Genomic DNA, 22,303 nt, shown 5'->3' with positions numbered 1-22,303 from the left:
CTATCTGTAGGATTTAAACCTAAAGAAAATTTACCAGTGGCAGAAGCAAACATAACACAATAATCAGTTTAACCAACGGATCGTGAACCATTTTATTAAAATGGGGGCTTTCCAATTTCTCTTAGTGTGTTTACAGACTAAGTAGTATTTGTGAATATCGCCGTTTCAATAATTCCAGTATCAGAAAGCAGTTTGTGCCCGTTTCTGAATCGTTTGTAACATGTGCTGTTATAATCCAAACAGGATTTTCATACACCTGTCTCGTAGGAGAGATGCTAGATCGCTGGGTGTATGCCTGACCCACAGCTTAGATACCAATACAGTTATGAAAACTCCTATCTTGCCCATGAGAAGCTTTTGGTACATAGCTCTCAACTTGGTGCCTCTTCCAAGCCCGCGCTCCGACTCGTATATCGTACTACAGCACTATAGGCAGGAACGCAATTTTGTTCTGTTGCATACACAGCTTAGATACCAATACCAGTTTCCTGTTACCAATCAGATACCAATACCAGTTACATACCGATACCAAATACCTTTCTGAATCGCTCTGGTTTTTCACCTTCCCCCCTTGGGTCCATGACTACTTACTAGTTTCTAAGCAAAGAGGAATTCTGTTTTTTAGAGATGAAGTTTTTTGTTTAGACAGTTATGATATTTAAATTTCGATTTGGTAGCCGGATTCCGCAGCTAATTGACAAATCAACGTCTTCATAAGGGCGAATTTTCGGAGCACTTGCACTTTGGATCGGAGCTGAAAAATTTGTTTCTCTGGCTGAAAAATTTGCGTTTTCGTAAATAAAGCTTTATCAGCTAGTCTGTTACTTTTTTTGGATATTTTTCTAAAGTAAATTCTTGACTTTTTTTTAGGGAAATTCTCTATAAAGACTTCAGATAATTTTACTTTTGATTAGACATACGTTTTAATAAGTTCTGAAGTGTGAATATCCGAACTATGCAAATTTCCGAAAAATGATCAGTGCTAACTAATCACACAACTTTACTGAAGTGCGATAAACGTTAATATGTACAAGGAAAATGCTTCCCCCCTTCGTGTACTTGATTTGTACACGCTAGGGCGAAAATAATTTTCTATGCTTGCAGCAGTCAGTGAGCGGAAAGTAGTGTGTTCCTAAAAATATTTTGGTTAATATTTCCCGCGGTTCGTTCTTTGTCTTTGTTACTTAAATTAAGCAGTTACTCAAGATAAAAACGATTAACACGGAGATTCCCTGAATAAAACTATTTTCTTTTTTCGATTAATTTCAAAAGGGTTGCTCATGGGCTCATGGCTATAACTCTTTTTTGCAATCTTGCTCTCACCATGGCTGTCCCTGGACTTAATTTTTCTTTATCTCTAAAAGGTTGCCAATGGGCAAAAATCGATTTTTTTATTCTTTTTTAAATTCCAAAACGAATGCTAATTTTAAGCAAGAAAGAAAAATAAAGCCGCCTAAAACTGACGATAGGCAATTCAATTGGCCAGCAATTACAAAAATTGATTTTACGTGTAGTTGGGTGTAATATCTATTGTTTTTACCATTTTTGTCCATGTCAAACCACTGTGGCCTTCAAAATAACATTTTTCAGAGGATTTGTGCAATCCAAACCCTTGTGGCACTGACGCTCTTTGCAAGCCTGGCTTCGACCGAGACAACAATCAAAGACCAGTATGTTACTGCCGTGATGGCTACATTGGTGATCCACTTGTTGCATGTCGACGTGGAGACTGTGTGGATAATGAGGTAAGTTTGACTGTGGTAACTTAAAACAATTTTGTTAAAAGGTAATCCAAATATATATATATATATATATATATATATATATATATATATATATATTATATATATATATATATATATATATACTAATAACTGACTACAGCACCAAGCCTTCGGAAGCCAACATATCTACGCGCGCTCCTTTTCTATTCCAATTTATTCAAAGACTCCTCTAAACCTTTCTCTCATTATAGCCCTAGAAAGTGGAATTGACACGTATGTTTCGCAAAGCTATCGTGTTGTAAAAATTATGTTCATTGCACTTTTTGTATCGGACTTTTATTTTCCCTTTATCATCCTTTAAATTTTGATTCTTTTCTTAAACAGTTTTGCTTTGGTGTAGACTTTCAGAAAGAAATATGGGGGAAAACAAAGGTTAGATTGTGCATAAAACAATATTAGTGACACACCCATCAACAAACTTGTTTACTGGGGAACCCACCCCAGAAATAACTGAAATGATTACATCTAAAACTAATTTTTTGGAATATCTAAAGCTTCAATTTGTGTGTTTACTTCAGTCCAAGTCTGCTTTTGGTGTGAAAACTTTCTTGTGCTATTGAATTTTTTCCTTATTAAATTAATAAAATAAATTGATTAATAAGGATTTCAATAATGTTGACATGTAATGCGAAAAGCGAAAATTAGACAATCCCCTTTTTAGAACCGGAAAGCAATCAATGATAATTGAAATAGAAAACTATCAAGCATTTTGTAAACTAAATTTCACTTTTAAAATATCTTTGTTTCAGGATCTTTGGTGTTTTTTTTTGTCAAGGTTTTAAGATATTTTAAAATAACTAAAATAACTACAGTTTCACATTGTAAAATCAATTATGGTAAGATTAATTAAAACCTGATGCTAGAAAAACTAGACACAAATGCTGATTCTTAAATTCAGAAGTCTAAAGACGTTTCCTGAGCCTGTGCAAATAATTTACTTCAGGGGTAGGGGGGCCCAAATACAGCCAAAGGTCACTTACAGCGTAAATCTTTGTAACTTTTTATTAAAAAAATTTGTGGAGAGGGGATAATCCTAGTCCAAACATCCTCCCCTGGCTATGCCACTAGTGGCTTGTAGTAATCATTTAAAAAAGTATGTTGTATGAAATAATGATGTTTAGAAATAGAATATGTGCATATCACGTACGAGAAAGATTGGCGAGAGAGAAAGAACTAAGACAAATTATCTTATTACTATCCCTTTTACTGTCGATTGATTGCCACCATTCGTGCCACCAGTTTGCCACCAGTCCGAATGACTCCAAATGACCTGGTCGCTAATCGCAAAGCTTTTTCTATGTTATTTGGAATCTATTTATGTAAAAAGCTACCATAAGGAACTATGGAAACTCATAGGGTGATTAAAATTCATAAATCATGGTCAGTGTTCCATTTCTTCCCTAAGCTCCATTTTTTATGGTACCAATTTATTGATGTACAATTAAAATTACATATAATTCAGCCATATATTTTTGTCTTCAGGACTGTGATTCAACAAGAGCCTGTTATGGATTCAAATGTGTAGATCCATGTATCAGTCAAACAGGTGGTGGCAGTGTCTGTGGTCTTGGCGCTAGATGTGATTCACGTAACCATGGTGCCGTCTGCTCCTGTCCTAGTGGCTCTTCTGGTGATCCTTTAGTCGAGTGCAGACTTGGACGTTTCGGAAAGAAGTAATCGAAGTTTAGACATCCTATATAGATTAAAGTCATTTAGATGTTGGCTGTAATGCGTCCATGTATTTTAAGCTTTTCTGGATATTTACGACTTCTTAAGCTACTTAGTATTTCAAAAATTCAGCTTTATAGCTAGCTAACTGAACTCTGAAAAAATATCCGTTTATTTTATTCCTTTATTTGGAAAAAGAAAACATTTAATTCTTGAATAATACATTTTTTTAATACTTCTTAAGCCATTCAGTATTTTAAGAATTTAGTTTTATAGCTATCCAACTGAACTCTAAAAAGGTCTCTTATTTTATCCATTCATTTAGAAAACGAAAAATTTGATATTTGAATAATACATTTTTTCCTTCAGTTTATACATTTCTTCCACACCGGTGATTTTGTGATTACTACTTACCCAGTGCTCGATGTGTTAACTCGCTTTCGATTTTGTAAAAAGTGATTTTTTTAACGTTTTGAAATAAAAATGAATAAAAGCTTACACTGAACTATTTGAAGTACAATTGTTTTACTTGTTTTGATGCTGCAAAGGCCGCCATTTATTTGAAGAGCTCGCTCTAATTTCAATTATATGGAAAGAATTACAGGACAAGCAAAATCTGACCGTAATCTTCTATTCTATCTTATTAGCTATGGTTTCTAAGCCGGCTAAGACTCTCCTATGTCTGTTTTCTGCCAGACATGACATTCAGTAGCACTAACTCATGAAAACATAAGGTTAAGGGGAGGCAAAGGTTTTCTGTGTTTTTAAAGTAGGAAGAGTGGAGGCAATTTTGATTTTTCTTGATCTGTTTATAAAATAAAAAACACGTTTTTTCAAATCTAGGCTGTAGTTTCTCCTTTTCTCCCCCTCCCCTTTGGCAGCCCAGATGATATTTATAGTCGTTTTGCGATGAAGATATAAGCTATCTTTAAAGGCCCTATAACCAATACTGCTATTATTGACATCACGTTGTAATCTCTTGATTCATTTTTAAAGAGAGATACAAATAAGAGATTGTTAAGAGAGGTTACAAATAAGTTTTCTTCTAAATTATGACTGGTGACCTTAAAGATCAATGTTTGCTTTTTTTTACAAGAGGTTACAAACAGGGGGCTATTATAAGATTTTATGCAAGAGGTTCCTTCTAGAAATCTGAGTTGTGTTCCTAAGAATTTTTATTGGTCCCATTTTTATGCTTTTGATTTGTATTTGTGAATTTACGGTTTTTGAGACATCTTCAGGACTGGAAAGACATAGCATTTTTAATTAAAAGAACAAACAGCCGTATTAATTTAATGCACCAAGTATTTTACGCCAGCTTCTGACCTAGGAAATTTTCTAGATTAAAGCTTGCTTTGAAGAACTAGATGCTGACCTACTTAAGTCTAGGTGTTCAACTAAATAAATCCAAACATTTCTATTAATGGGTTTGCGGGTATACTTTCCATGAGGGTTATCAATTTCAGTTAATTTACTGACTGGTGACCGGCCAAATAAACATCTTTCATTGAGTGTTATTGAAATGACACTCAATGACTAGTGACTTGTGTGTGTAAAAAAGAAATTCGATGGCGTAGTTTTGGAATACGGGACAAAAATAATTATATTTTTAATAATTGATTCGGAAGCGAAAACTTTTTTTGTGGATAACCCACATGGCTAAACAAAACCATACAAGGATACGTAGAAGTAGGCATATCTCAACTGTCCAAAGCTACCAAACTATGTAACTTTTTAGTATTTTCAATTTAAAGATTGCTTCAAATACAAATTATATGAATCGCTCTGTAAATTTTAAAAGCGGTATTTTTAAATTCCTCCTATTGAAATTATCTTGTCAAAAGCGCACCGACTCGAATTTCACTCTTTAATTTTTTTTCTTCTTTCATTTATGCTTTAGATTAATTTTATAGGACGAAATCAATCTTTAATTTTACTCATTTATTCTTTACTTTTTAGACTTTCCAAATCTTGTTTGCGACTCATTCTTTTTAAAAAGGAAATAGAACTTTTTTGGAATTATTAACGCAGTTTAAAAATTTTTCTCAAATTGTTTTTTTTGTAATTGAATTTCTCTCCCCTGTGTAAGTTTTGCTAAGGCTAAGAAGACTTCCTTTAAAAAAAAACCTTGCGTTATTGATAGTCCCTGCCAACAGTAAACAAACATAATATGACCTAACTGAATGATCTTAGACTATAGACAACGGCAAAATTACATTGGTATCAATACATGTTTCCCAGAATACATCAATGACTAGCCCTGAAGAAATCAGTGGATTCTTGAAAAAAAATAGCATCCAGTTTTAGGGCACTTTGAAAGTACTTTGGGGATGAATTTACAAATGAAAATGCTATTTAGCTAAGATGAAAGTGAATACTTCACTTGATGCTGTTTTTTTTTATTCCCGTAGCTCAGCAGTCGCTTCAGTGTAAATTATATTTTGAGCCCTTAATGTGGCCAAAAAGGAAAAGCAGCTTACAGTGGCCAAAAGTTTAACAACGTGCTTAAAAACATTTAAAAAGATGTTTAAAAAGTTCAAAAATGTAGTAACAAAACTGAGGTCCTTTTCAAGGCGTTTCTGGCCATTTTTAGAAATTCCTGCAAATTTGTTTACAAGAACTATGACATACTTCTTGTCTGTGGTACAAATTATCCTCTCGGCAACTATATTGTCGGCAACGCTGGCCATTCTAGGCAACAGCTTTAAAGGGCTGCTATTAAGCCCAAAAGTATGGCTGATTACTTAAAGGCAGTTTCTGAATTTCTTAAAGAAGGAAGTACAACCGAGATAAAATGTGCTGCTTTGGAAGTACTTCTTGGTAGGTTTAATTTTTATTAAAATGTAGGTTTAATTATTAACTGCATAGATTTGGGATTAAAATTTTAGGCCTATTTTTTTTAGAACAGAAACTAAAATAAGCCTAGCTATGTGTCATGTAAATTTGTTAAATTCTTTCTTTTTTGTATAATTTAGGTAGGAAGAAAGTGAACTCATCATTTCACACCTTTTTATGCTCTCTCCAAGTATAGGCTAACAATTGCTTCTGGGGGAACATCTGGTAAGTATGCACTTTTTAATATAATTTAGCTAGAATGAGAGTGAATACATCACTGGACACCTTTCTTTATGCTCTTTTGTAATTCAATAATTGCTTATGGTGGAATTTACATTTTGAACCTGTAAAGGGCTCAAATCAATCCATAACAACCAAGGTAAATATTTAGTTTTGTCACAAGCTGTTTTAACTGGAAACTATGCTCTAAAGCAGCATAGTTTCCAGTTTAGAGCCCTTAGAAATGCTAATTCTAGAAGCGTATCCATTTCTGGTTGACCCTCCTCCTCCATAGGGCAAACTAAAAATGCATAAAGTGGGCTTACTAACAGATAAAATTACCTATAGAGCAAAGCATATTAGTCAATGAACCTTGTGGGCAATAGGGCAATGTTTATATTCTATATTTACTTATTAAACTTTTTGTTTAATGTTTTCTTTTAGTTTTATCACTCTTTGTTGAATAAATATGGAATACAAACCTTGCCCTGCTGCACACAGGGCTTGTGGACTAATACACTTTGCTCTATACATAATGTTACCTGTAAGCAAGCCCACTTTACACATCTTTAGTCTTAATGGAGAGGATTTTAGAAAGCTAAAAAATGAATGTGCTTCTTGAATAATGACAAAGAAACAATATGCAATCATCAGAATCCTGCTATATGCAGTAATGTGCACCTTAGACAGCTTGTGATGAAACTAAACATATATAGTTACCAATATTTCAAAATGTATTCTTAAAAAAAGAAAAAAAAGCTAGTGAAAAAAATGTTGTTTGTTGCTGATTAAGGAATGTTAATTATTATTTTCATTAGTCTTAATAGCAGGCTAAAATGTTAGGCCTATTATGAAAATAATTCACCAAAACTTTCAAGAAGATCTAGAGGCCTCTCAAAAATGACATCGGTTTTGACATTATCTTCAAAGGTTTTTAGGCTTGTTTTTTAAATTCTGGCAAATTTGTTTTCAAAATAACATTTTATTATTAAGGCTAAGGAAAAAGGCATCAAGTTTTGTATTCACTCTCATCTTAGCTAAATTGTATTAAAAACTTCCATTTTGATCCCTTAAAGGAGCCCCAAAAGGTAACCATGTAAACTTAAAAATTAGTTAGATATAAAAATTGGTTTTTAAATGAGCACTTTTTGTTCAAGAGGAGGGCTGTAATATCTCTGTTTAAGGTTTTCAACAAATGTGATTCTGATGGCATATGTTACTTTTTGTCATGTTGTGATAATATTTTTTGAGGGTATCAAGCAGGGCTGATCCCAGGGTTGGTGGTGTCCAGGACAAAGTGAATTATGGTGCACCCCCCTCCAACACAGCACCACTACCTCCCCCCAGCCACAGTATCCTGGGTAGCTTGTGCTGGTTGCCCATCCCCCCTTTGAACAGCCCCTGTTTCAGGCTCTGTTTAGAAATTCCTGCAAATTTATTTTCAGAATAGGATATTAGTATTAAGATTAATTGAAATAATAATTACCACTCCTAAATCAACTGCAAATGACAATTCTTTTTTTGCTAAATAATTTTTTTAGAAACATGTTTTTAAACTTTTGATCACTATGGGCTGTCATGAACCCCTTTAAGAGCTTTAAAAAGAATTTACCCCAGAAGCAATCATTATAATTTGAAAGAGCACAAAAAGTCACAAAGTGATGCATTCACATTCTCCCTAACTAAGTTATAGTATGTGAAAATGGAAAATTTACTGAAAATTCTAGGTGAATATACAAGAATCCATAACTGGGGTAGAGACAAGGTGAACACACTAAGCTGACTTAATTCTTTTTTCTTTCTGGATATAGTCTTTCTGAATATAGTAGTCATTTCACTTGCATTGGATACTTTGATCTAATCTTCAGATCCCTTGTCAAAAATTAGGCAGTCAGTTTCAAGTTTAGACTCAAGCTTAAAGTGTGCATCTATAATTAAGATCCACATTGACTTTCAGTACAAATAGAATTTTTATCATTGTTTATGCTTAAAATATTCAAGCTGATCACATTCTCATTAAGACAAATTCAATGGTGAAATGATCCACTTTCTAGGTGGTATAATAGGAATTGTATAATGATTAAGTTTTGAAGTGGCGATTTGCAGTCCAAACTGGGTAATTGGGCAATTTAACCTACACTTGATTATAAAAGAATTTCGTTTCTATTGGATATTGAAAATTATTTTAAAAATTGTTTATGAATGCTGATAGCAATGAAAGTAAACAAGATATTATGACTAACAAAAAACATACTGCACTTTATAAAGTAAAAATTTCTTTGTTTAAGTTTTTTTTCAGTAAAGCTTCTAAAACAGGGTATAATTTAAAATCAAGTCTGTCTATGATTTAGATACTTTGTTCTTACTTTAAGATCCCTTGTCCAGGATTGGACAGTATTTTCAAACAGTTTTTGGTAACAAGCTGTAAGTAAATAATTTCTTAGACCACACTGCTTTTCCATTTACGAAAAATTGATTGAAGAAAAAACGGGTTTAATTTCTATAAAGCAGTGAACAAAAATAAAATATATAAACTACACTTTAACTAAAAAAAAATAAAAATACTCTGAATATTTCGGCCCCACGTCCAGGAGCCTTTCTCAGCAGAAAAAAAAGAAGAAAATTACAAACCGACAATTTAATTTTTTTTTTTTTAAGAACCCCAAATCCAATCAAAATCTTACAGGTTAATGAAACATATAATGAATGTTATGACTTATAAATTATGTAGGTAGAACACAGCAGAATTTACAAAATAGGCTACAGCAACACAAAAATGTGATAGATTGCTCACTAAGACAGAATAAAAAACCTGAAACTTTTGAATCTGCTATAGCAGAACACATATATAATTTTCCTCATCACAGTATGTTATTTGATCAGACAAAAATTGTTGATAAGTCTGTAGGACTTTTACAAAGTTTCAGAGAAATTATAGAAATAAAAAGATTATCTATGGGGGTATTAGTATCAATAGAGATGAAGGGGATTTTAAAATAAATTCAATTTATAATAGTTTAATTAAAGACCAGTCAAAAATTTCAACAAGTATTGATTTGCATAATTGTCCCGAAACAAGCAATAACCTTGCAAACAAAAGTCAAAGCAAGGTCAATACTGTAAGAAGTCAACAGACAGCAGCTAAAATAGCAAATGAAAAAATCCATTCAATTTATAATTCATAACTTTGTTTCATCAACCTGTAAGATTTTGATTGGATTTGGGGTTGGATGACCTGCTTTTGTTTTGTTGCAAGTATTTATAATTTTCATTTTTAATAGATTCCCATTTATACACCAATTGTGGCAGAGGAAAGTTTCATTATATACAATTGCTTTAGTTTTATTCTAAAGTTATTACCGTCAGTGCGGGAGTTTTGTTTTATAATGTGAGTTTGTTTCTTATTTATTTTATTGTTTATATTTTTTTTCTGGTGTTTTATTTGTTGTGGCATTTTATTTATGATGTCTTAAAAAATGTCTTAAATTGTTGGTTTGTAATTTTCTTTTTTTTTTCTGCTGAGAAAGGCTCCTGGACGTGGGGCTGAAATATTCGGAGTATTTTTATATTTTTTTAGTTAAAGTGTAGTTTATATATTTTATTTTTGTTCACTGCTTTATAGAAATTAAACCCTTTTTTCTTCAATGAATTTTTCGTAAGCTGTAAGTAAGGAGCAACCTGGCTCATTAATAAACAAAACCTAAAAAGCAAGATTCTCATACCAATAGATGCATTAAAGAATTGGATTTTCATGATGATTTTAAATATATAAGTTTCATCAAATTTGCTCTTACCCATCAAAGGCTACATGTGCCTTATTTAAAAAAAGGGGAAACACCCCCAAAAAGTCAAGAATCTTAATGAAAATAACACGATTGGTTTCAGCATATCAGAGAATCCTATTCTAAAGGTTTCAAGCTCCTATCTGAAAAAATCAGAATTTTTTATCTTTTGCCAGAAGAAAAATCAGGAATGTATGTTTATTTGTTTGTCTTTTTTCCTTATGGGTGATCATATCAGCCCAATGGTCCTAGAATATTGGGATAGGGCTCATTCTAATGGAAATGAAAGTTCTGGTGCTCTTTCAATTTGATCAAAAAGATTTTCGGACAACTACGCCCCCTCACACGCGCTCCTTTTCTCAAAATTGTCTGATCAAAATTTTGAGATAGCCATTTTGTTCAGCATAGTTGAAAGATGAAACAATTATGCCTTTGGAGATAACTTGAACCCCCACCCCACAGCTCCCGGGGAAATGTCTTTAAGCTATAAAACTTACCAATTATTTATGTATAGTATTTCTCATTGAGAAGTTATTGGGAATGGAAACCACACCATCAGATTCATTGCATCAGAGAACCCTATTGTAGAGGTTTGAAACTTGTATCTGCAAAAATTTAGAAATTTGTAATTTTTTTCCAGAAGAAAGATCACACATCCATGTTTTTTTTTTGTTTTTTTTTCAGGGGTGATCATATCAATGCAGTAGTCCTAGAATATAATAAGAGGCCTCATTTGAATGAAAATTAAAAGTTCTAGTTCCCTTTTTAAGTGATCCAAAAAAATTGGAGAGCAACTAGACCCCCTCCCACATTCATTTTCTCCCAAAGTCACCAATCAAAATTTTGACATAGCAATTTTTTCAGCATAGTCAAAAAACCTAATAGTTATGTCTTTGTGGATGATTTGATCCCCCACAGTCCCTGGGGAAAGGGCTGAAAGTTATGAACTTTGCCTCTTGTTTACATCTGTATTAGCTATTGGGAAGTTACAGATGTTTTCAAGGTTGTTTTTTTTCTTGGGGGGGGGGGGTGCTACTTGGATGGATCTTTCCATGGAGGAATTTTTCATGGTGGAAGGGAATTTTCCATGAAGGCAACGCCAGTTTTCCCAGCAATATTTAAAAATGATGAGAAACTAAATAAAAAAACAAGTTGTTTCAACTGAAAGTAAGGAGCAACATTAAAAATTAAAATGAACAGAAATGTATGAGGGGGTTTGCCCCTTTGTTAATACCTTCCTCTTTATCCTAAAGTTTTTTTTAGTGCTTTTAAAAGAGGTAATTATTCTAATTAGATGGCCTTTGTGATTCAGGGATCATTCTTAAAGAATTGGAACAAAATTCAAACTTTAGCGTAAAGAGCAAGGTATTCATAAGAAGGCAAACTCCCTCATATACATAATAATTTCTATTTGTTTTAAGTTTTAATGTTGCTCCTTACTTTCAGTAGAAAAACCATTTTATTTAACTCAAGATTTGACTTGAGCTTAATTGTATCCAAGTTTATGGAACTTATTGTCTTTCAGTGTATTTAAAATATTGTATTGTTAATGGCATGATTATTCGAATTAATCACGTTTTTATTAAGAAAATTTTGACAAATTCAATGGTAAACAATTCAATTTCTATGTTTTATAATACAGATTTCACAATGATTTAGTTTTTGAATCAGTGAATAGCTGTCTAACTACCTGTTAGCTTACCCTATATCTGATTGTGAAAGAATTTTAGATCTATCAGACATTGAATAATACTTAAAAATGATTTATGAATGCTGAGAAGTAAACATCATAATATGATTAGCAAAAGCATGCTGAATATTGTAAAGTAGAAAACTTCCTTGTTTAGTTATGCTTTTTTTAGTGAATATCCTAAAAAAGGAATTTTTCAAAATTGAGTTTAGGCTTTATTTTACGGTCGTTAGCAGTTCTTGAGAAACCTTCCAAACTAAGTTCTAAATTTTACCTTATAAAAAGACATACAGATTCAAATGAAGTGTTGGATATTGTAAAGTAAAAACGCAATTGGTAAGAATATTATTTCAAAACATGAAAGGAAACAATTAAAAAGGACAAACCTGAAGTTCAGGGGCAAATTAGAAGCAGGCTCAAAAATATTCTGAGAACTACTTTAAAATGACCAAAAATGCTCACTCATCTCATTTCTAAAGGTATATTGTTGCACTTTACTCCCCCCCTCCCCTGCCTCCCAATGAATAAACATAAAGACCACCTCATGATATTGTACAATAGCAAATAGTGAACATTGACATTTTGCAACAGCAACATTGCTCCAGCAGCAAAGAAAACAGTAGTACTATTGCAAAATGTAATGGGAAAATATAGCCTGCATTATAATAGCAATATTGCTGGACTCAAATGCTGGATAGAAAATATAACAGTTTAAAATAGGGATGAAATCTTTTAAAAGACAGTGAAACAAATATAAAATTTCAACTGAATGTTTTGGACACATATACAGTGTCCATCACCAGCAGTAAAACTGGACACTGTATATGTGTCCGAAATATTCAGTTAAAATTTTATATTTGTTTCACGTCTTTTAAAAGGTTTTATCCTATTTTGAATTGTTATATTTTCGTCATGGAAAGGCAGTGTGGTCTTCGAAGTTATTAGTGCTGGATATTGTAAAGTAAAAAACTTCTTTGTTCAATTGTGCTTTTTTCAGTGAATCTCCTAAAAAGGTAATTTTTCAAAATTGAGTTTGTCTTTGATTTAAATATTTTATTCTTACTTTAAGATCCTATGTCAAAGATTAGACAGCATTTTCCAAGATTAGACTCTTGCTTCAATCCAATTTCTAGGTGGTGCAATAGATATTTTATAGTAATCAAACTGTTGAAGTGATAATTATCTGTCTAGCTACTGGATCTTAGTTTTGTTTGTACAAGATTAAAAAACACCAAAACAACAAAATTGTTACTTTATAATATGTAGCGTGTTTTATCAATCATATTGTAATGTTTATTTTCATCATTATCTGTATTCATAAATCTTTTTTTTTTAATAATGTTGAATTTCCAAGAGGTCTGAAATTCTTGTAATGGTTTGACAGGTAATGGTTTTGATAGCTCAAATTAATTATTCACAAAGAAATCAATGCACTGTCAAATAATATTCAAAATTGTAGGTAGGTAGGTAGGTAAGTTTTATTTTTATCCACAATACAAACATAAATAAAAATAACAACACTAATAAATTATTGCAGCAAAAAGAAAGTCCTAAGGACTTGTGCTGCAATTTCACATTATGATTTATATCTTATAAATAAATATCTAAACATAACATCTTATTATTAACCACCTAGCCTATCTTGTATATACAAAACAACAACACATACACATGAACAAAATGCAACAAAATAATCCTGTTAAATACTATTTAATGGTATTCAGCCCCCACCCCACACCAAGAAACTGCAAAAAAAGACATCAAAAACCTCCTGCCCTTCAGAATCTATTACTTAAATAAAATGTTTTCAATTTATTTTTAAACCCATATAAAGTGACAGACTCCCTAATACCAGCCGGAAGATTATTCCAAACAGAAGGCCCCAGATTATGAGCCACATATGATGATCTGACTGTTTTTCTTTGTTTATGGCTTAAAAGTTGTGAATTTCTTGTATCATAATTATCGTGCTCCTGATTCATGGAAAAATAATCATGAAAATACTCAGGGCATATATGTTTCATGCTCTGGAATACAAAAATTGATGCCTGGTAGTCACGAATCTGACCAACATTTAAAACATTACACCAGGAAAAGCTAGCAGTAGTTTTGGATTCAACCTGCTCTTTTATGTCCGCAATCAATCGAATGCTTTTATTTTGCAAAATCTGGATCCTTTTATAATTAGAAAAGAAATTGTTAGCCCAATGAACACAACCATAATCTATATAAGGATGAACAAGGAAAAAATAAATGATTTTAAAAATCTTGAATGGGAAAGTTTTTTTACACGTCTCAAAATTCCTAAACCCCTAGCCATTTTAGCACCAATAACACTACAATGCTTTTTCCAACTAATATTATTATCTAAATAAAGCCCCAAATACCTAATTTCAAAAACTTGTTTAATGGGTAAATGTAAAAAAAAATGTTATTAATATCACTAAGTAACCTACCTGTTCTACTAAAGATAATGCAATTTGTTTTAGATGCGTTAACTGCTAGGGAACTACCTACTGTAAAACATCGCAAACGTTTAAGGGCTAAATTAGCCTTATGTGCAACCTGTACCAAACAACTACCAATTACTGTTATCGCAGTGTCGTCCACGAAAGAGGTCAGCGCCTCAACTCCAACATGTGAAGCCAACGAATTAACATAAATAAGATAAAGTAGAGGTCCCAGCACGGAACCTTGAGGCACTCCACATTTAACACCGAACTCTCTGCTTAATATATCTGATAAAGCAACTTTTATAGTCCGGCCATGCAAATACGATGAAAACCACTTTACACAAGTACTACCTAACCCAAGCCCAGTTAGTCTACTTAGAAGAGTATTAAAATCAACAGTGTCAAAAGCCTTACGGAAATCTACAAAAACAGTTAAAGGAATCATATTATTTTCAAGCGCATTATCAACAAAACTTAAAAGATGGTGTACTGCATGACTAGTGGAATGTTTACTTCTGAAACCAAACTGTCCATTATACAAAATTTTCTTCGAATCCAGAAAATCATACAATCGTTTATAAATAAATTTTTCATAAATTTTACTAAATAAAGGTAAAATGGAAATTGGTCACCAGTTACAGGGGTCTGAGGGGTCCCCATCTTTATGTAAAGGTATGATTTTAGACCGCTTAAGTTCCGACGGGAAATGTCCTTTAACCATTGAGAGATTAACTAAATAAACCAGTACCGGCACATCACTGCCGGACAAGATACACCGACAGATCACTAAAAGCCTTTAGGTTCAATACATCTACACCAGAAGAATTTGATTTAAGGCTACAAACAATTTTTTCAACTTCTTCTACATTACATGGTACAAATTCAAACCCATTCTGCATGCTTAAAGGATGTGTGTTAATGTTGATGGCACAACGACCTCTAGACACTTCATTCTGTTTACCACTACCAATTTTCGAAAAATAGTCACCGATGTAATTTGCTATTTCCAATTTATCATGAATAATTCTATTATTTAGTTTTTAAATCGGTTATACTCATATCTTTTTTTTTCGCATCCTATCACTTCAGGGACAATTCCCCAAGTATCTTTTATATTGCCTTCCTTAATCTTCAAACGGTTTAAATAATACTCATTCTTTGCATTTCTTTTTGAATTATTTACATAATTTCTCAACTCTTTAAACTCATTTAAAATCACTTCAGATGGAATATCAAGATATTGACAATACAATTTATTTCTTTGGCTTATTAAACTCAAAATTTTATCATTAATCCACGGCTTTCTCGGTTTAGCTTTCTTGCAATTAATTTCATTCAATGGGCAATTTTTCGCAAACACAGGGTAAAGAATATCTGAAAAAATATTAAAAGCTTTTGAAGCATGGTCCTTTTCATTGTAAACCACCTCCCAATCCAACGAACTAACTTCATTTTTGAATTTAGCCAGATTAACCTCTTTCATGTCACGCTGAAGAATCTTATTTTTTCTTTTAATTTTACAATCTGATAACTTCTGCAACAAACAAAGAAGCAGTAAGTGGTCCGAACCAGAATGGATTAATACGTCACACGTGCTATCTTCCACCATAACTTCACTGACGAAAACATTATCAATCAAAGTTGCAGAATGGTCTGTTAATCGGGATGGGATAGAATTTAATGGGAAAAGACCAAATGAAAGCATGACATTAAGGAAATCCAAATTTTTGGCTTGAAGATCTAATAAATCAAAATTAAAGTCACCCATGATTACAATTTTATCACAATTTTGATTTATTTCAGATATTCAATTTCTATACACCAATGAAATAAGAAGTGGATTATTATTACTTGTCACTATTTCAACAGCAAAAGTTTCAATCTTACCTTCAATCCATAAAGGCAAATCTTCCCTTACTTTAAATTTTACATCATCCTTGATTATAAATGCTAAATTTCCCCTTCCCATCGCTGACCGGTTTTTGGAAATAAGTGTGTAACCTGGAAAATTAAATAACGAAGCAGGACACTGTTCACTAATAAATGATTCACAAATACCTATCACTTGCACCTCACTGTCATCTACTGCAACATATTTACTAAGCCTTGCAGGCTGTTTATCCGAAAATTCCGACCGGCTACCAACATCACTCGACAAAATATTATCCAACGAAAAGCGATTATTTTCTAACCGTAGTAATCGCGAAAACATTCATAAATAAATTATCCTACTTCCTATTAAAGAACAATTACTACGAAAGAATGTAAATACTGAAGTACACATTTGTGACTACTATAACGAAAAAAACAACAACATTCAGATTAGTTGTCATCACAACTCCACAGTCGATGTTGCCGAGTGTCAGTTCCAGATCGAGCGAAAATACGGCCGTGATCGGACCATACATTGTGGCTACCTAACCTATCACGAGCCAGTTGCAGTATTTCTCGTCGCTTCTTAGTTAGAGTTTCTGACACAAATATACCAAATTTTGCCAGTTTGCTCTTAGCAGCAAATACCTTTCTAGCCACACCCTTAGACGAAAACTGGGCGAGTACCGGGGCAATCAAATCAGGCCGCGTAGGATTCGCTGGAAGGGTAAATCTATACACTTTAGTTAGTTCCGAAACAGTAACGTGTACACCCATCTTGTCCGAGATAATACTATTAATACACGATTTTACATCAGCACCCAGAGCTTGTTTGACACCACTGAAAATAAGCGAATTCAGCCTATCTTCCTGCTCAATATCGTCAAGTCTATTTTCGATCTTTTTCACTCGCTCTTCGAGGATCATGAAGCTGTTTCTTAGCGATTTTAGTTGCTTTTCGATAAAATCAAATTTTGGCGAGTACTCGGCCATCAAAGAATCATATAGCCTACGTCAGACATAATTGATTCAGCCGAGTGCGGGAGTTGATTGTTTATGCGATCAGAAACTTCTTTCCTGATCAGATTTCTTCCCTGAGATTCGCTTTTACAGCTTCCAATTCTTGTTGGGTCTGAGTTAGTCTGATGCTCAGGTCAGAAGATTGGTTGCCTATATCCGGGCTTAGATTTGACGGAGGATTTTTCGAAAGATGTCCTGGTTGATCGGTGCTGTTAGAAACAGTGCCCTTGCGCTTAGCACGATATTTTTCCAAGTATGGCTGGTAGATTTCTGGATCATTGTCCATTTCATAGAAAGCTAGCTTGGCCTCGTTAGTAGTTTTTTGCAGTGCCTCTGTTCTCTTTAATTTGACGTCGTGGAGGCTTTGAGTAGAGACTGTTTGAAAATCATGCAACCCGTAGCAGAAAAAGGTGAATTTTGCTGGACCTTGACTTCACCAATAATTTTAACTGGCCACAAGGGATAACCCTGAAACTTAGCAACCGCAACAACTCCGATTTTCCAAGACGACATGGTAAACTACTAATTAGTAAGTCTAATTAACATGAGACAAAGACTTACACGCAAGGGGGGCTTTTTTACGACCCCCCAGCTTCAAATAGCGCCAGATATTATCCAATTAGGTTTGCAGCAGGCTAATCCAAATCAATTTCCTGCATCCGATATGACACGAACAAATTATAAAAATGGTTAAACGAGTTTAGGTGTTTTCACTATGAATGGCAGATAGCAACTGAAAAGATTTAAAATAGCAACTGATAGCAACGGATACCAACTGAAAGTGCTAAAAGATTTGTTAATTGTTAAGTTTAGTGAATTCATTGTTTTTAATCCATGTCTCTTGAATATATTACCATGAAAGAATTGATTTATAGTCATACCACTTTTTTAACCTATTTCTTGTGCTAAACTAATAAACTAAGCATCCATTTTGGGTCCATTAAAGGGCTTTAAATTAGATTTGCGAATTAAATAATTAATATGTTTACAAAGAGAAAAAAGATACCAAGTAGTGTTCTCACCTTGTCCCTACCTCAGTTATGAAATATTGTACATATTTACCAAATTTTGAGACAATTCCATAACTTAGATAGGAACAAAATGAACAGACTATTTGGTGCCTTTTTATGCTCTGTCCAATATTTTTTTTTCCTTGGAAATCTAACTTTAAGCCCTCCAATAGACCATAAGACCCAATTCCTGTCACTACTTGACAAGATAAATGACAAAAAAATAGTAGCACTTTATTCCTTATTTTATGTTCGTTTACATTATAGAATTTCTTCACCTTTAAAATCTTTTATACCCTTATAATATTCTTTACCCAGTATAGATTGAGTGGTAGGCTCTCCCAGAAGGAAACACTGTAAAATTCTAAAATACTGGCTTATATTGTTCCAAAAAACACTTTACTTTACCCCCCCCCCTTAATGTGCAGATATATAGCCCAAACTCCAGAGGCGCCATTTGGGCCAAATCTTGGGGTGGGCATGGGGCATTTGACAGAACTTGAGACTTTTATTGTGAATCTAACCTACTTTCAAAGTTTACAATGATTAATAGCAAATAGCGTAATTACCCCAAGGGTCGTCAGGTAATTACGCTCTTTGGCTAATAGGCGTGCAGTTAGTTCAAGTCATTTGAACAGAATGGATTATGTTGGACATAATGGATAACTATGGCCGGAAAAAGGCCCTTTGTGGTGGAAACTTGGGCCCCCTGGAAAATCTGGGGTGGCAAAATTGCCAAAAAAAAGAAAGACAAAAAAAGCAACGGAAAGCAAAGTTGGCTGATAAGAGATGGTAATGAATATTATACAGACTAATTGTGATTAAGAAGAGAAAATGTAAGCTATTTGAAATTGACATTCTTCCAATGTTATAATCAATTTCTATTTATAAACCATTGTTAAAAATTAATCTCGGCCATAATCATACATGGTTTTTATAAATGCTGTTAATTTCTAAAATTAACTGATAATAACATTAAGAAAAAGTGAAAATTGAAGTTTTTTATTGAAGTCTTGAGCATGTTAATTTTGAATTTAGCACCAAAAAGCACTAGCCAGAATCACATTCTGCTGGTCTTTTAGATTTGCTTTCTAACTCTAGTTGACTGTTATCATATTGCAAATAACAGTCTATTAGTTTCTTGATAGTTGTTGATAATGGAAATAAACTATGACTTTTGTTAAGCTATTATCAGTGCTTGAAAAAGTTTATAAAACCATTGACAGCACCATAGCACTGTCTAAGTAAAGAGTGATGTAGGCACAATGTATTTTTTTTCAAACCAGGGCACTTTATAACGAAGTAATTGTCATAGAAACTTCGAAAAGGGCTTATTCAATGGGAAATTGAAAGGATCAGAGTCCTTTTTAAGAAAGTGCTTGGAGGGAAACTAACCCTCCTCCTACTCCCACCATTTCCCCAAACACGTCCAATCAACATTTTGAGATAGCCATTTTCTTTAACATAGTTAAAAGGTCTGGAATTTCTATCTTTGAGGAGGACCCCTCCCCTGAGCCCTCAGGGCAAGGGTTGTAAGCTATGGCCTGGGGACATGTAATGTATATATAGAAAGGGTAATTGTATAAATTTCAGAGAGGGCTCATTGGATTGGTAATCAGAAGTCCTAGTGCCCTTTTTAAGAGTCAGAGTGATCAGAGGGTGGATAATCCCCCCTTCGTATTTTCCTGAAATGTATCATGATATGAATTTTGAGATGGCCATTTTTTGTTGTAGAAGCATCAAAAAGAGCTCATTCGATTTGAAGCTGAAAGGACTACTGGCCTTTTTAATAGTCAATAGTGATTGAAGAGCAACTAACCCCTCTTTCACACCCACCATGTCTCCAAACAAATCCAATCAAAATTTTTATATAGCCATTTTTTCACTATAGTTGAAAGGTCTGTACATTATATATTTAAGGATGACAACACCCCTGCAGCCCTCAGGGCAAGGGTTATAAGTTATGCCCTGGGGGCAAATAAGGTTTATATAGAAAGGGGTCACTGTATAAACTTTGGAGGAGGCTCAATGGAGGCTCAATCAGAATTTTTATTGCCATTTTCGAAATTCAGAGTGATAAGAGGGTGTATACCCCCCCACACCTCATATTTTCTCAAAATATGTCTTGATAGAAATTTTTAGATGGCTATTTGTTGAAAAAAAAACTTCGAAAAAAGCTTATTCAATCGAAAAAGGCTTCATTCAATTGAAAGGGTCAGTGCCCTTTTTAGTCAAAAGTGATGGGAGGGCAACTAACCCCCCTCCCATACCCACCATTTCCCCAAACACATCTGATGAAAATTTTGAGATGGCAATTTTGTTTAACATAACTGAAAGGTCTGGAAATTGTGTCCTTGAGCTTAACAACTCCCCAGATCCCTCAAGGCAAAGGTTGTAAGTTTTGCCCTGGTGGTGTAAAATGTATGCATAGAAAGGGTGATCATATAAACTTCAGAGGCGGCTCATTGGGCTGGTGATCAGACGTTCTGGTGCCTGTTTCATGATTCAGAGTGATCGGAGGATGGATACCCCCCCCCCCACTTCTCGTATTTTCCCAAAATATATCTAATAGAAATTTTCAGATGGCCATATTTTATCATAGAAACTTCGAAACCCCCATTTTCCAAAACACATCCAATAAAAATTTTGAGATTGTGATATTGTTCAATGTAATTGGAAGTTCTGAAATTATGTCTTTGAGGATGACAGACCTTCCACGGCCCTCAAGGCATTTTATAAGTTATGAATAGCGATCTGGACACAATATATCATTTGTTTATTTTATTTTTATTTTTTTTGGTTTTAGGCCAGGAAACTTTGTATCAAAGGAGCTTTTGTAAAATCTTCTAAAAGGGATGATTCGATAGGAAATTGAAGGGGCTAGTGATCTTTTTAATAGTCAAAAGTGATTGGAGGACAACGAACCCCCTCCCACGCCCACCATTTCCTCAACACATCCAGTCAAAATTTTGAGACTGCCATTTTTTTCAGCATAGTAGAACAGTCCAGCAACTATATTTTTAAGTATATTGGGCATGTCAACCCTCCACAATTATGCAATTGGCCCATTATGCTTTAAAACTAATGTTGCTTTAAACTAAGCAAAAGGCATTGTATTTTTGTTGCCAATAAGACACCTCAGCAGTATATCAAGAACGACTGGGGGTATCAAGCTGAAAATTCTGGGGCTGCTACTATTAGCCTACTACTTTTGCTCTTACAGTTTGAATAAATAAAAAGAGTGCCAGTGTATCTAGGTTGTCAAAGAGCATAGATAGAATCTTTTGGGAATTATATTAAGTTCGGTTTTTCAGGTCAACTTCAGTAGTTTTAGAATTAAATTAAAAAATACTGTATTTGTCAGGATTAAAAAAAATTGCTGAAAAAGTTTCTCCAACATACAAATAGCAACCCAAACTATGGATTCTTTAAAAAAAATGAAAAGGTATAAAATATTTTTATTTCATGAAAAAGACCATCAAACAGTTTGTGGTAACAAACTGTAGTAAGGAGCGACCTGGTTGAATAGTAACCGAAACTCCAAAAAACATAATTTTGATATCAATAGTTACATCAAAGGAATTACATTTTAATGCTAATTTTAAATGTATAAGTTTCATCAAGTTTAGTCGTACCCATCAAAAGTTATAAGCCTGAAAATATTTCCCTTATTTTAGAAAATAGGAAGAAAAACAACCTAAGAGTCATAGAATCTTAAAGAAAATCACACCATCAGATTCAGAATATCAGAGAACTCTACTGTAGAAGTTTCAAGCTACTATATACAAAAATTTGGAATTTTGTATTTTTGACAGAAGATAGATCATGGATGAGTGTTTATTTGTTTGTTCGTTTGTTTGTTGTTCTTTTTTTTCCCAGGGTCATCGTGGAAAATCCTTTCATGAGGAAGTGAATTTCCATGAAGGAAGGGGCAGGATTTTTAGTATTAGTTAAAAAAAAACAATGAGAA

At 33.5% G+C, this 22,303-nt stretch overlaps 2 protein-coding genes across 2 annotated transcripts in view; both read left to right on the top strand.

Annotated features, from left to right (window-relative positions):
• Positions 1-3,957, top strand: part of LOC136025850 (protein crumbs-like) — an 81,332-nt gene extending 77,375 nt beyond the window's left edge. The window contains exons 10-11 of the mRNA XM_065701874.1: positions 1,591-1,745; positions 3,267-3,957. Of these exons, the coding sequence (XP_065557946.1) occupies positions 1,591-1,745; positions 3,267-3,461 (350 nt within the window). The 3' untranslated portion in view covers positions 3,462-3,957. The remainder of the gene's footprint in view (positions 1-1,590; positions 1,746-3,266) is intronic.
• A 2,193-nt stretch (positions 3,958-6,150) lies between these two features.
• LOC136025851 (protein HGH1 homolog) overlaps positions 6,151-22,303 on the top strand; it is a 62,154-nt gene continuing 46,001 nt past the window's right edge. The window contains exon 1 of the mRNA XM_065701875.1: positions 6,151-6,272. Within this exon, the coding sequence (XP_065557947.1) occupies positions 6,185-6,272 (88 nt within the window). The 5' untranslated portion in view covers positions 6,151-6,184. The remainder of the gene's footprint in view (positions 6,273-22,303) is intronic.

The sequence above is a fragment of the Artemia franciscana genome, chromosome 4, assembly GCF_032884065.1.
Source record: "Artemia franciscana chromosome 4, ASM3288406v1, whole genome shotgun sequence".
Lineage (NCBI taxonomy): Eukaryota > Metazoa > Arthropoda > Branchiopoda > Anostraca > Artemiidae > Artemia > Artemia franciscana.
The sequence above is the reverse complement of the archived record's forward strand: the minus strand, read 5'-3'. Positions and strand labels throughout refer to the sequence as shown.